The 13,208-nt window shown below is 44.2% G+C and overlaps 1 protein-coding gene across 2 annotated transcripts in view; it reads left to right on the forward strand.

Annotated features, from left to right (window-relative positions):
* The window catches only part of DIXDC1 (DIX domain containing 1), a 231,373-nt gene that overhangs the window by 56,659 nt on the left and 161,506 nt on the right, over positions 1 to 13,208 (forward strand). For both annotated transcript variants that reach the window (XM_040325415.1, XM_040325416.1), the window contains exon 2: positions 11,220 to 11,349. In XM_040325415.1, coding sequence (XP_040181349.1) covers positions 11,220 to 11,349 — 130 coding nt within the window. The remainder of the gene's footprint in view (positions 1 to 11,219; positions 11,350 to 13,208) is intronic.

The following is a 13,208-nucleotide window of genomic DNA, read 5'->3' on the forward strand; positions in this document are numbered from 1 at the left end:
TAGGGCTTTGCGTAAATTACGCCCACGTCGAAAGCATTGACTATTTGCAACGTGATTAGGAGCATGCGCCGTTCGTGAGAAACGTCATTTACATGGGGTCATGTTTTATTTACATAAAACACGCCCACCTCTTCAGAATTGGAATTCGGCGTGCTTACGCCGGCAGATGTACGCTACGCCGCCGTAACTTAGGGCGCAGCTTCTTTGTGAATCCAGCCCCAGCCTCACTAAGTTACGGCGGCGTAGCGTATCACACAAACTTACGGCGGGCTTTCTGAATCTAGCCCAATGCATGCATTTTTAGTGCAGGAAAAAAAGCGCCCTTAATGTAAGTCAGTTAACGTAGTTTTTTTTTTTTTGCTTTGCTGCATTTGTCAGCTCTTTGATATTACAATTGGGATATTATCTTGTTTATGCTACCGTTCTTCCTGGTAACATTTTCCATGGTCTAAAGTTGGGCATACATGGTTAGTTTTTGGGCTGATTGAAAAAAATAAATAAAAAAGAACAGATTTCTCCATTCACACAAACAAGATGATGGAGGGATTCTGCCCACTGGGACATTTGTATCTTGCACCTGCCACCATGCAAATACACTGTGGCTGCTGATGATTTGCGGCAGCCGCTGATTGGCAAAAAATTATCCAAATGAAATAATTGACCCACTTACTGATGGAAATGATGGCAGGGACTGGCCCAGTTTTGATCAGTGTAAGGCCACAGAGGGGGAGAGTTGAATTACATGGAATTTGAGGGGAATGTTTACAGTGGGAAAGAGGGCAGTCACCCATGTTTTAGATATCTTTACCATAACATCAACTCAAAAATGTATGTCAAAATCGTTAATCTTTTAATTAACAATAATCTGTACCAAAGAGTGGCTGATTCACTAACCCAGCATGCTGTAAGTGAAAACTTTCACCGCACTGTGCGACAGTGCAGTCACTCCAGACTCTGGCCATTGCCCTAGAAAATGCTCATGCCGCATTGCTGGAAGAGTCACAGCATTGCTCTCTTCTGTCTCCTTTCACATCAGAACCCCCCCTTTCAAATCAGGAGCCCCCCTTTCAAATCAGGAGCCCCCTTCACATCAGAGCCCCCCCCCTCTCAAATCAGGAGCCCCCTTCACATCAGAGCCCCCCCTTTCAAATCATGAGCCCCCTTCACACCAGAGCCCCCCCTTTCAAATCTGGAGCCCCTTTTATATCAGAGCCCCCCCTTTCACATCAGAGCCCCCCATTTTAAATCAGGAGCCCCCTTCACACCAGAGCCCCCCTTTCAATTCTAATTGGCCCCTTCACATCAGAGCCCCCCCCTTTTCAAATCAGGAGCCCCCTTCACACCAGAGCCCCCCCTTTCAATTCTAATTAGCCCCTTCACATCAGAGCCCCCTTTTTAAATCAGGAGCCCCCTTCACACCAGAGCCCCCCTTTCAATTCTAATTGGCCCCTTCACATCAGAGCCCCCCCCCTTTTCAAATCAGGAGCCCCCTTCACACCAGAGCCCCCCCTTTCAATTCTAATTAGCCCCTTCACATCAGAGCCCCCCTTTTAAATCTGGAGCCCCCTTCACATCAGAGCCCCCCTTTCAAATCAGGAACCCCCTTCACATCAGAGACCCCCTTACAAATCTGGAGCCCCCTTCACATCAGAGCCCCCCTTACAAATCTGGAGCCTCCTGCACACCAGAGCCCCCCTTTCAAATCAGGAGCCCCCTTCACATCAGAGCCTCCCTTTTAAATTAGGAGCTTCCTGCATATCAGAGTCCTCCCATAATATCAGAGCCCCCCCTTCACATCAGAGCCCCCTTTCAAATCAGGAGCCCCCTGCATATCAGAGTCCTCCCATAATATCAGAGCCCCCCCCCCTTCACATCAGAACCCCCTTCCTCATGTCAGTCCTCAGAGCCCCCTGACATTGGAGTCTGCAGGCAGAGCCCCTCATCACTTCAGTGTTCTGAAAGCCTCCTTAAATCAGAGTCCTTGGAGCCCCCCACATCTGAGCCCCCAGCGGTTCATTTACACCAGACCCCCTACCCCCCTTAACATCAGTGTCCTCAGAGGCTCCTCACATCAGAGAACTCGGGGCCCTTTCACATCAGTGTTCTATCTTAGAATTAGTACAGCAGCATGGCAGGAGGCAGATTAGGTCTGGACAGGTATGGAATTTTTCCCTCTATAGTGGGTGGGGGGGGGGGTGAGATGTGGTGTGGGCTGACCTGTCTACACCTTGAGAACACATAAGCACTGTGCAGTGATATTAAAATAGAGGATTCTGGGAAGTCCAGGATTTGGCATCCCCCTTTGAGTGGCTTCCAGGGCATGTGCCATACGTGCTATACCCTGGATACACTGATGGTATTATATGATAAACAGTTATTTACACTAAGGCCCCTTTCACACGGACGGATAGAATGGGGTTTTTAGCTGCGGATTTTCTAGTTTTCTACCACAGCTAAAAGCACACAATGTCCTATGGCCCCAATCACACACAGCGTTTAGTTGCGATTTCGTTACATGCGGTTTGGTGCGAATAGAAAAAATAGAATTGAATGCGTCCAGGAGCGATTAAGCACAGCTATATGCACATAACCACAGGTAATCGCAGTCTTTTGTGTCAACTGCCGATAGTAGCGTAAAAAAAAAAAAAAGAACAGGAAGCACATCATAATCAAAAAAATAAAAAGGGTTGCTATGGGAATGACTACCGCAGCTAAACGCGGCCGCACATAAACGTAGGTAATCGCAATATACAAATGCAGCTTATCGCAGTGCCTGGAGCCTTGAATTTCACAGAACATTGACATGCTTTTAACTGCGGCAAAACAGCCATCCGTGTGAAAGGCGCCTAATAACATTTATTCAAAAAATTGCATCGAATGATCTTCTGTCTGGCCTCAGTAATTGTTTTTCCAGTTAGAATGCTGTGATATTCAATATGGTCACATCTTCCAAAAAATTGGTCCACCTTCGGACAACCAAATTGTGGCCACACAAATAACAATTTGTGATTGGTATAAGTGCCAGAGATCACAAAACAAGCAATTCGCCATTAATTAAAACATCAGACGAATGCGACATTGTTCATGCATTTTGCAATTGACTGAAATTATTGATTGAAGATATGACTGATCATTTACAGCTGTAGAATACCAATTAAAAGCCATAGTTTCATGGATCTTTATTACAAATGGCTTTCAGGCGCACACACAGATATTCAAGTGAAAAGTGATCAATAAAATTCCACCACAGCTGATCCACACCGCTGAGTGTAAAGCTTTTATGAGCGCTCTAAATCAATTTAATGGACGGTCACTGGTTTGCAATTTCTATTTCATTCAATTAGCTTAGTCACATTGAACGATCAGATTGATGACATGGCTACCATACGACATGGTTGTCCCAAAGCCATTACTTTGGGTTATATTAACATATAAAGTGGCATGTAAGTTTTCTGTGCAGTGCCTGTGATCCATTCTAAATAAAAAACATAGGGCCAGATCCACAAACGAATTACGCCGGCGTATCTATGGATACGCCGCGTAATTTCAAAGTTCCCCCGTCGTATCTTTGTTTTGTATACACAAAACAAGATACGACTGAATGAGGGATCGATCGGACAAGCGTACGTCTTAGAACGCTGTCGGATCGTAGGTGCATATTTACGCTGGCTGCTAGGTGGCGTTTCCGTTAAATTCCACGTTGAGTATGCAAATTAGCTAGATACGGCGATCCACGAACGTACGTCCGGCCAAAACATTTTTTTACGTCGTTTCTGTAAGGCTTTTTTCGGCGTATAGTTACCCCTGCTATATGAGGCGTATCCTATGTTAAGTATGGCCGTCGTTCCCGCGTCGAATTTTGAAAATGTTATGTCGTTTGCGAATAGGGCTTTGCGTAGAATGACGTCACCATCGTAAGCATTGGCTTGTTCTGGTTTAATTTCGAACATGCGCACTGGGATACCCCCACGGACGGCGCATGCGCAGTTGAAAAAAAAAACATTTACGTCGGGTCAAGACGTATATACATAAAACACGCCCCCATCACATACATTTGAATTGCGCGCCCTTACGCCGCCTAAGTTACGCTATGCCGCCGCAACTTACGGCAGAAATTCTTTCAGGATACAAAAAAAACCCTGTAAGTTACGGCGGCGTAGCGTATCAGAGATACGCTACGCCGGACGGAGGAATGCGCCGCGCTACGTGGATCTGCCCCATAAATGTGATATCATGTGCTAATCGGTGAATCACTGTGCATGGGAGCTGACCATATATTTTCCATATCCATGTTATTTAAAGCAAAGTTTTGCAGTAAATAAGACCCCAATCATTGACATGCAAGCAACCACAGGGTATGAAATGGTTAATGAAATCTCTGGCATCACCAGCTCTGCTGAAATGCAGTTGAAAGAGATTAGCTGGCATGATTAAATTGGTACCCAAGCACCATTGCTTAAACACAAGGTCCGCACCCCACATGTATTGATTTTTGCTTTGTCTGATAAATGTAATCTTAAGTGACTGTTGCATGGCAGCTCAATATCTGACATACAGCCAACCCCTGGAGAGCCTTCTTGGGTAAGGAAAGCCTAGTAAACAATGTCTACAGTATAAGAGACACAGATGGGCCATTCTTCCCTGGCAGCAAAGGCTCAGACCTTCTTTTCCCATGTAAACAAACACTCATCGCATTGACAGCTCAGCCTCTTCCGTGCAGCTGGCATATGTTTGATGAGTTTCACAGAACCCATGCCATGACTACCCGTATTTATAGGGGAAATGCAGTTGTGGTTTAGGGACAAAGCTTACTGCTTTTTGTCATCTGCTAGTAAAGAATGGGGCAATAAGTGGTCTTATCAAGTGGCTTATTAGCGTTTAGAGAACGTGCCCTCTCACAGGAAGCTTATGAATGAGGCAATTAATGAGAGTGCACGATTGTGCCCAAAATGAGACTCACAATTATTTTTTTTTGCTTAGAATAAAGATCACGATTCTCACGGCGTAACATCATCTTTCACATTATACAAAAAAAAATGGGGTTAGCTTTTCTGTTTAGTTTTTAATGAATTCACTAAGCCCTGGTTCACACTGGTGCGATTTATCATGCAATATGACATGTCAAATCGCATGCCGGCAATGGCACCGTCCTAATCGGTGTGACGCCGCATCTGCACCGATTACAAAAAGCAGTTTCTGTATTACTTTTTGCGATTTCACCCCAGGATTTACCTGCACTGTAATCGCGCCCGAAATCGGGACTGATCAGTGGGAGTGAAATCGTGTGAGCACAGCTTCTCCTGCAGCCCAGTGTGAACCTGGGCTAAAGTGTGTTTAATTTTCGTCAGTTTTTTGTTGCATGCTAGTCTCATATCAAAAGTGAAGAGGTTACTTAAAGTGGAGGTTCACCCAAAAACTCAATTTTTAACCTTAGATTGGGCCTAATTACGGGAAGCAGAATCGGGTGTTTTGGTTCAAATCAATGCAGTACTTACCTTTTTTTAGATAGATGTTCTCCCGCCGCTTCTGGGTATGGGCTGCGGGACTGGGCGTTCCTACTTGATTGACAGCCTTCTGACCGTTGCATACAGCGAGTCACCAGTTTCCAAAAGTAGCCGAACATCGGTGCGCAGGCGCCATATAGCGCCGCACCGACGTTCGGCAACTCGTGACGCGCTGTATGCGACCGTCTGAAGGCTGGCAATCAAATAGGAACGCCCAGTCCCGAAGACCATACCCGGAAGCGGCGGGAGAACATCTATCTCAAAAAAGGTAAGTACTGCATTGATTTTAACCAAAACACCCAATTCTGCTTCCCGTAATTAGGCCCAATCTAATGCTTTAACATACAAAAATTCTTGTATGGCAGAATTTTAAAAGCAGCAGCAAACCTTACATGCTTGCTAATGTGACAGAACAACTCTGATTTTCACATTTAGTTAAATGTGAAAATCAGATGTTCTTTCACATTAGCAAGCATGTAAGGTCAGCTGGTTTGCTGCGGCTTTTAAAATTTAACATGTAAACAGTCCGTCAGATTTACATATACTGTATTTAAGCACATAAGCTCCGTTTTGTGTTGAAAATAACTTTAAATAAATACATTTTTGAGAATCGTGATCTTCATTTTATGCAAAAGAATCGCGATTCTCATTTTTCCCAGAATCGTGCAGCGCTACCCCGTACACACGATCGGATTTTCCACTCAAGCTTTGCTTACATACACACGGTCACACAAAAGTTCTCGGAGCTTTCGACCGTCAAGAACGCGGTGACGTACAACACTACACCGAGCCAAGAAAATGAAGTTCAATGCTTCAGAGCACGCGTCGAATTGTTTTCGAGCAAGCATCGGAATTTTGCACATCGGAATTGCTACAGATGATCGGAACCAGCTCTCAATCTTTTGCTTGCGGAAATTCCGCCAGCAAAAGTCCAATGCAGCATACACAGGGTCGGAATTTCCGTTCAAAAGCTCAAACCTCTTTGTTTCCCTGCAAAGGTTAAGCATAATGGGCTACTATGCATCGCATAGTAGTCCATTATGTGACACTTACCTGCAGGAGAAGCCCGCGATGCCCCCATCTTCCTTGCAAGTAGCAAGCGGGCATTCTTCACCCCTCTTCCTTCCAGGGCCGCGAACTGCGGCTCTGTAAGTGGCCGGAGTGGCGTGACGCTGCATGACGTCACTCCCGCGAATGCGCTTGGGAGCCTCCACTCACGGCATGACTCTAGTTAGAAACGGCACAGTGTGCCCTTTCTAACTCTGGCGAATGTGAAGAACAATTTGCCATACGGCGATTTGCAAATATCTCCTAGACCGTGCAGGTCTGGTAGATATTTCAAGCACCTACAGGCAAGCCTTAATCTAGGCTTACCTGTAGGTTAAAGTGGTTGTAAAGGGTTTACAACCACTTTAAATTGCCTAGTCCTTCTATGTGTATAGTCCTAGACAGCCATTTGGGTCCCTTAAATAACGCAGCAAAGAGGTATTACAACCCATGGATAAAGGATGCTGCACACCCCTGATAATACTTTGAAGAAAAGGAAATTTACCCCTAGGGGCTTTGTGTTGCAGCACGATATAAATAATGTACAAGTTCCCTTAAATAATGCAGTTCTCTTTTGCCTGTTTAATGTAGGCTTCAGCTTGTATAAGAGCAGTGTGAACAGCAAGCTTTGACAAAGCATTTGCAGAGCTTTTAGCAAGCTTTGTTGAAGCTTTTAAAGTACCATTCTGCTCCAGTTTGTGAATGCTGAACACAGATCCTAATGAGAGTGCTGATTGCCACTTTAAGCAAGCTGCTAGCAGGCTTTCAAGAAGTTCTGGAGCCTGCTAGCAGCTTGTCCTAAGTGGCAGTCAGCACTCCCTTTGGGATCTTGGTTCAACATTTACAAACTGGAGCTGCATGGTGCTTTAAGAGCTTTAACAAAGCTTGCTTAAAGCTCTGCACATATGTTGTCAAAGCTTGCTGTTCACAGGCTCGCATATGAGCTGAAGCCTGTGTGAAACAGGCCTTTGTGTTTGTAGAGTTATTATTGAACCTATACATGAGAGTTCATATGGCTCCATCAGTTTTGGGTAGATATGCCTGCAGCCTGTCTGATTCCTTCTGGGTTTTTTTTTTGGCGACAGTGGGAAATCTCTATTTCTTTCTATCTTCTCTAATGGTTCCATTCATTTAGAATGATAGATATTTAATTGCATAACATGCAGCAGAAGGAGTTAGACCCCATCATTTAACTTTAAAATTGTTATGGCTTTTGAGTTTGGCACCTTTTTAGTTTCATAAGTTTTTAAACCAATGCCAATCTGCTTTACTATATGTGTACAATCACTGTTTAATAAGTAAACATTTACTACATGACAAAGGATTCCCAGAGCACTGTGGATTCTCTAAACAGAAAGCACACCAGAGGAAGCCTGCTTTAAGACTGGCTTTGTGTGATTAAAGCCGCAGATGAGCCATCCAGTAAGGGATGATTTACTGCTCTGACTCATTCCTTTATGTGTGTGGAGATTTGCGCTATTGGTCTTTGAAAAAAAGCATGTAATTTTACTGTACATGTACAGTAACAATAAAGTTAAAGTCCATCTGGAAAAGGAGACTAATGCCTCGTACACATGCCAAAACAGGACGTTTTTCCCGACGTGATTCCTCTCAAGCCTGCCTTGCATACACACGTTCAGTCAAAAAATGTTCGACCAAAGCGCGGTGACGTACAACACGTACGACGGCACTATAAAGGGGACGTTCCATTCAAATGGCGCCACCCTTTGGGCTGCTTTTGCTGATCCTCATGTTAGTAAAAGTTTGGTGAGAGACGATTTGCGGCTTTTCAATCTTCGTGCTTTTCAGTCTGTTACAGCGTGACGAATGTGCTATCTCCATTACGAGCGCTAGTTTTACCAGAACAAGCGCTCCCATCTCATACTTGATTCTGAGCATGCACGTTTTTTTTTCCCCTTGGAAAAGCATACACATGAGCGGTTTTCGCGACGAGAAAAAGACTGTCGGGAAACACAACGTGAAAAAATAGAGCAGGTTGGATTTTTTTGCAGGCAGTTTTCTCATCGGGAAAACTACTATGGAGCATACACATGACCGATTTTCCAGACCAATCTAAAAAATTGCAGTTTTCTCGTCGGGAAAACCGGTCATGTGTACGAGGCATTAGGCTACATTCACACAGGCGATTTAGGCAGGTTTCGAAGAATCTTCTGATTCCTGCTGCAGGTAGGTGCAGCCTGCCAGCCCTGTTTACTATGACAGGTCGCAGCTATTCGCACAGCTCTTACCTGCTGGATGCAGTTTGTGGATGCCCAATGGCGACATGTCATTATAGTAAACGGGGCCGGCAGGTACACCTACCCGCTTACAGCCACAGTAGGTATCAGAAAGATGCCTGCTGCTGCAATTCGCACCAGCCTAAATTGCCGGTGTTATTAAACCCCCGCCTGAACAGTGTGAATAACTGAAAATATATACAAAACCACTTTGTATTCCCTTTAAATTTAATTTATATTCTACCAAAATTTTTATTTTATTGCACCATGGTACATAATTTGTTTTTTAAAGAATTACCTAATGACTTTGTTTTGGATTTGGTATAATTTCCTGTTATTTTGTTGCAGGCCTCCCTGCCATATGTCTGAATGTGTATTACATCCGACTGACTCAGCATATTAGATTATACAGAGCTCATTACAGAGCGGATCTGATCCAGCAAAAAGCAGGGCTTTATCCTGTCACAACAATCGGCGGAGGGTTTTAGAAGTGAGATTGCTGCAAAATCCCCCAGTGACCTGCACATATCGGTTTATTTTTTCATGAATAGTAGAATATTGCATGTGCGGGATAACCCTTTTCTTCCATATTTGAATATACAGTGCATGTCATTTAGTTTAGAAGATCGCGTTCTTATACGTTATCCTCCAACCTTTGTAAATTTACACTTTACATAAGCAATTACAAGCATTATTCTTTTTAGCCATTTTTCACTACTGATGTTTTTTAAACCCTCTACCTCACAGGTGTCAAACACAAGGCCCGCGGGCCGAATCCGGCCCTCCAGGCCATTTCATGTGGCCCTCGCACCTCTCCTGCAGCTGCAGAAGAGCTCCAGCCCTCCTCTGGCCCTCCTCCAGACCCTTACTTTCTGCTTTCAAGCAATGCATCCATCTTCTTCCCAGCAGCAGCATAAGGAACGGGGGGTGCACTGTGATGTAAGGGAGGGCGGGGGACTCAACTTCTGACATCTAATATATGGGGAGGGGATGCGCTGGACATCTAATCTTACATATCTGAGGGCAATCATAATGCTGATGCGGCACCCGATGAAATTGAGTTTGACATCCCTGCTCTACATTAAACAATTAATTGCTGTCCTAGTCCCATGAAAGAGCTTACAATCGAATGTGCCTGCAACAGACCTGCACAAATTGTAGGGCCAGCTTTTGTTTATTCTTTGGACTGTGGGATGACACACGAACACAGGAGAACCTGTAAACCACTACAGGCATTGTACTTGATGTTAATTAACCCTGGGGCCCTAGAGCTGTAAGGCGAGACAAAAGCAAATTGGTTGCTGATCCTGCTCTAATCCCTTTTGATTGACACTGATAAGGATTGCAATAGATACAGAATGTGCCCCATTTGTACTGTCTGTACTGGCATGGCTCCATGAGACACCGACTGCCTACTTGGACATCCTCCCTTGTATAGTGACAGGCCCAGGGTCAAGACTTTGACTAATTGCAATATCCCCCTGGTTTAGCATGAAGTTTGTAGCTGGGCCCATGGAACATCCACTGATCCCTAGGAATTTATTTTGGTTGCCTAGCGGATGACTTGGGTCTGAAGGCAAGTGTGTTAACCACTATCATTGTTAAAATGTTTAAGATGTGGGAGAGCATGCCGAAAGCACAGGAAAGTAAATGGACCCTTATTGTTAGGCCTCATACACACGACCGAGTTTCTCGGCAAAAACCAGCAAGAAACTTGCTGGGAGATATTTTTTTGCCGAGGAAACCGGTCGTGTGTACATTTCCGTCGAGGAAACTGTCGAGAAACTCGACAAACCAAAAAGAGAGCAAGTTCTCTATTTCCTTGACGGGAATGGAGAAAATTCGATTGTCGAGTTCCTCGACAGCCTAACAAGGAACTCGACGAGGAAAACGATGTGTTTCGCCCGTCAAGTTCCTCGTCGTGTGTACGAGGCTTCGCACTTTTATTTGTGAATTGATTGAATGGTTATCCTACCCAAAACTGCTATTACAGGTTTGGATGGCATTCGGGGAGGGTTGAACACCCTATCTGAATATCTCTTAGCGCTCTAAAAGTGAGGTTGCTTCTTCTAAATTCAGATTACCCACTGAAATCAACTTGGTGGCCATTCATAGTCTGTTCATTTTTGTTCACTTGGTAATGCAACAAGGGGACTTCATAGGGTGGTGAATTTTATTATCTCCTACTTTTAAGACAGAATCTAATTGGTGGAGTGGAGACGGCTGATGGGTCGAGTGTAGTGTGCAGTTGGATTACATTCAGCATATGAAAGTCCTGCTTTGAGCAACTTCTTGCCTCCTGTGAGCCCATCCTCCTGGATCTTGATTGTTTCACTACAGAGCTCTTTTTTACCAAGTACATATACCGTAATTAATATATTTTTTAGTATGAAATGAATCTAAATGAAACAATACATTTTTTATCTTTCAGCAACAACTACAGGCCTACGTCGCCTGGGTGAATTCACAGTTAAAGAAAAAAGCTGGGGTTGATCCAGTTCAAGACCTACGTCTCGACCTTCGGGATGGGGTGGTGTTGGGTCATCTGATTGAAATTGTGGGTAAGTACACAGACTTGTGTAGAGGTATCTTGTAATTTTTTTTATACAATACTATTCTTTTTCTACTAATTATCCATTAAATGTATTGCTATTGTAAAACTGAAAACCGGGTGCCTAACACTTGGTGACCGGTGTGTCTCTCAGGCCTCGTACACACGACCGAGTTTCTCGGCAAAAACCAGCAAGAAACTTGCTGGTATTTTTTTTTTGCCGAGGAAACCTGTCGTGTGTACATTTTTTGACGAGGAAACTGTCGAGGATCCCGTTGAGCCAAAAAGAGAGCATGTCTTATTTTTGCTCGACGGGAATGGAGAAACTTGCCTTGTCGAGTTCCTCGACAGCCTAACAAGGAACTCGACGAGGAAAACGATGTGTTTCGCCCGTCGAGTTCCTCGGTCGTGTGTACGAGGCTTTAGGTATGAGCTTGGTTCACAGTCATTATTCTTGGATGTGAAATAGCTGTGCATGGCATAAGATACTACAATGGTGACTACAACCAAGTTCTTTGTACTCTGGCTGTTCTTCTCAGTCCTATGCCCATTGATTAACATTAGAGTGAAGCAGTTAGTGGGGAGCTAGCCAGGTGACCCCTCCTTTTCCCGTTTTAGCTTTGCAGCTTCCTGGGTCGCCTGCCTACAAAAAGAAAAAGTGCATTTTAAATGCCAAAGCTGAACAATTGAGTACTTGTTGAGCCAGTGTTTGTTATCTTAAGGGATTCGGTCAGTCACTACTAGGCATAGAGATTTTTAGTTACAAAGACTGACCAATAATGGCTCAATGTTTCCATGACAACAATATATTTGCTCGCCCTTGGACAAGTCACTCTATAAATGGCATCCACCACAATCCTCACCCTGTGCCTGCATGATAAATCTGATCCTTCAGTCTTCTCTACAGAGGAGTGAAGGATAAGGACCTACAGTATGTGCAAGGAGATGTTTTCAACAAGCTGCAAATCTTCATTTGCAATAATAATGAGCGGTTTCAATCTTGGATCAGTCCACCCACCCTAATGTGATATTTTATTTTTTGGTATGGCAAACGATGCTTGAAACTTGAAACAGTGCAAAATCTGGTGCAGCGGTTCATGGTAGCCAATCAGCTTATAACTTTAGCTTGTTTAACCGCTTGCCGACCGCCGCACGCAGATGTACGTCGACAGAATGGCACGGGCAGGCAGATTGGTGTACAGGTACGTCCCTTTAAATTTGCAGCCCAGCGTGCCTTGTGAGCGTGTTCGCGGGTCACGGAAACTTGATGTTCCCGTGCGGCCCGCGATTGCAGTCGGCAAAGGCAGAACAGGGGGATGCCTTTGTAAACAAGGCATTCCCCTATATTGCCTAGTGACACTGTTACTGATGGCTGTTCCCTGTGATCAGGAACGGTCATCAGTGACGTGTCACGTGTAGCCACGCCCCCTAACAGTAAGAATCGCTCCCTAGTGGGTAACCTCTTCACTGCCAGTGACATTTTCACAGTTATCAGTGCATTTTTATAGCACTGATCGCTGTAAAAATGATCGCTGTCTGAATGTGAATGGTCCCAAAAATGTGTCAAAGGTGTCCGATGTGTCCGCCATAATATCGCAGTCCCGATAAAAATCGCAGGTCGCTGCCATTATTGGTAACAAAAAATATTATTAATAAAAATGCCGTAAAACTACCCCCTATTTTGTAGACGCTATAATTTTTGCGCAAACCGATCAATAAACGCTTATTGTGATTTTTTTTTTCTTTTTACCAAAAATATGTAGAAGAATACGTATCGGCCTAAACGGTGGAAAAAAAAGTTTTTTTATATATTTTTGGGGCATGTGTCAATCCTTTCCACAATGGTTGCAATTATTAACGCTTTATCTG

This window comes from Rana temporaria, chromosome 10 (genome assembly GCF_905171775.1).
Source record: "Rana temporaria chromosome 10, aRanTem1.1, whole genome shotgun sequence".
NCBI lineage: Eukaryota > Metazoa > Chordata > Amphibia > Anura > Ranidae > Rana > Rana temporaria.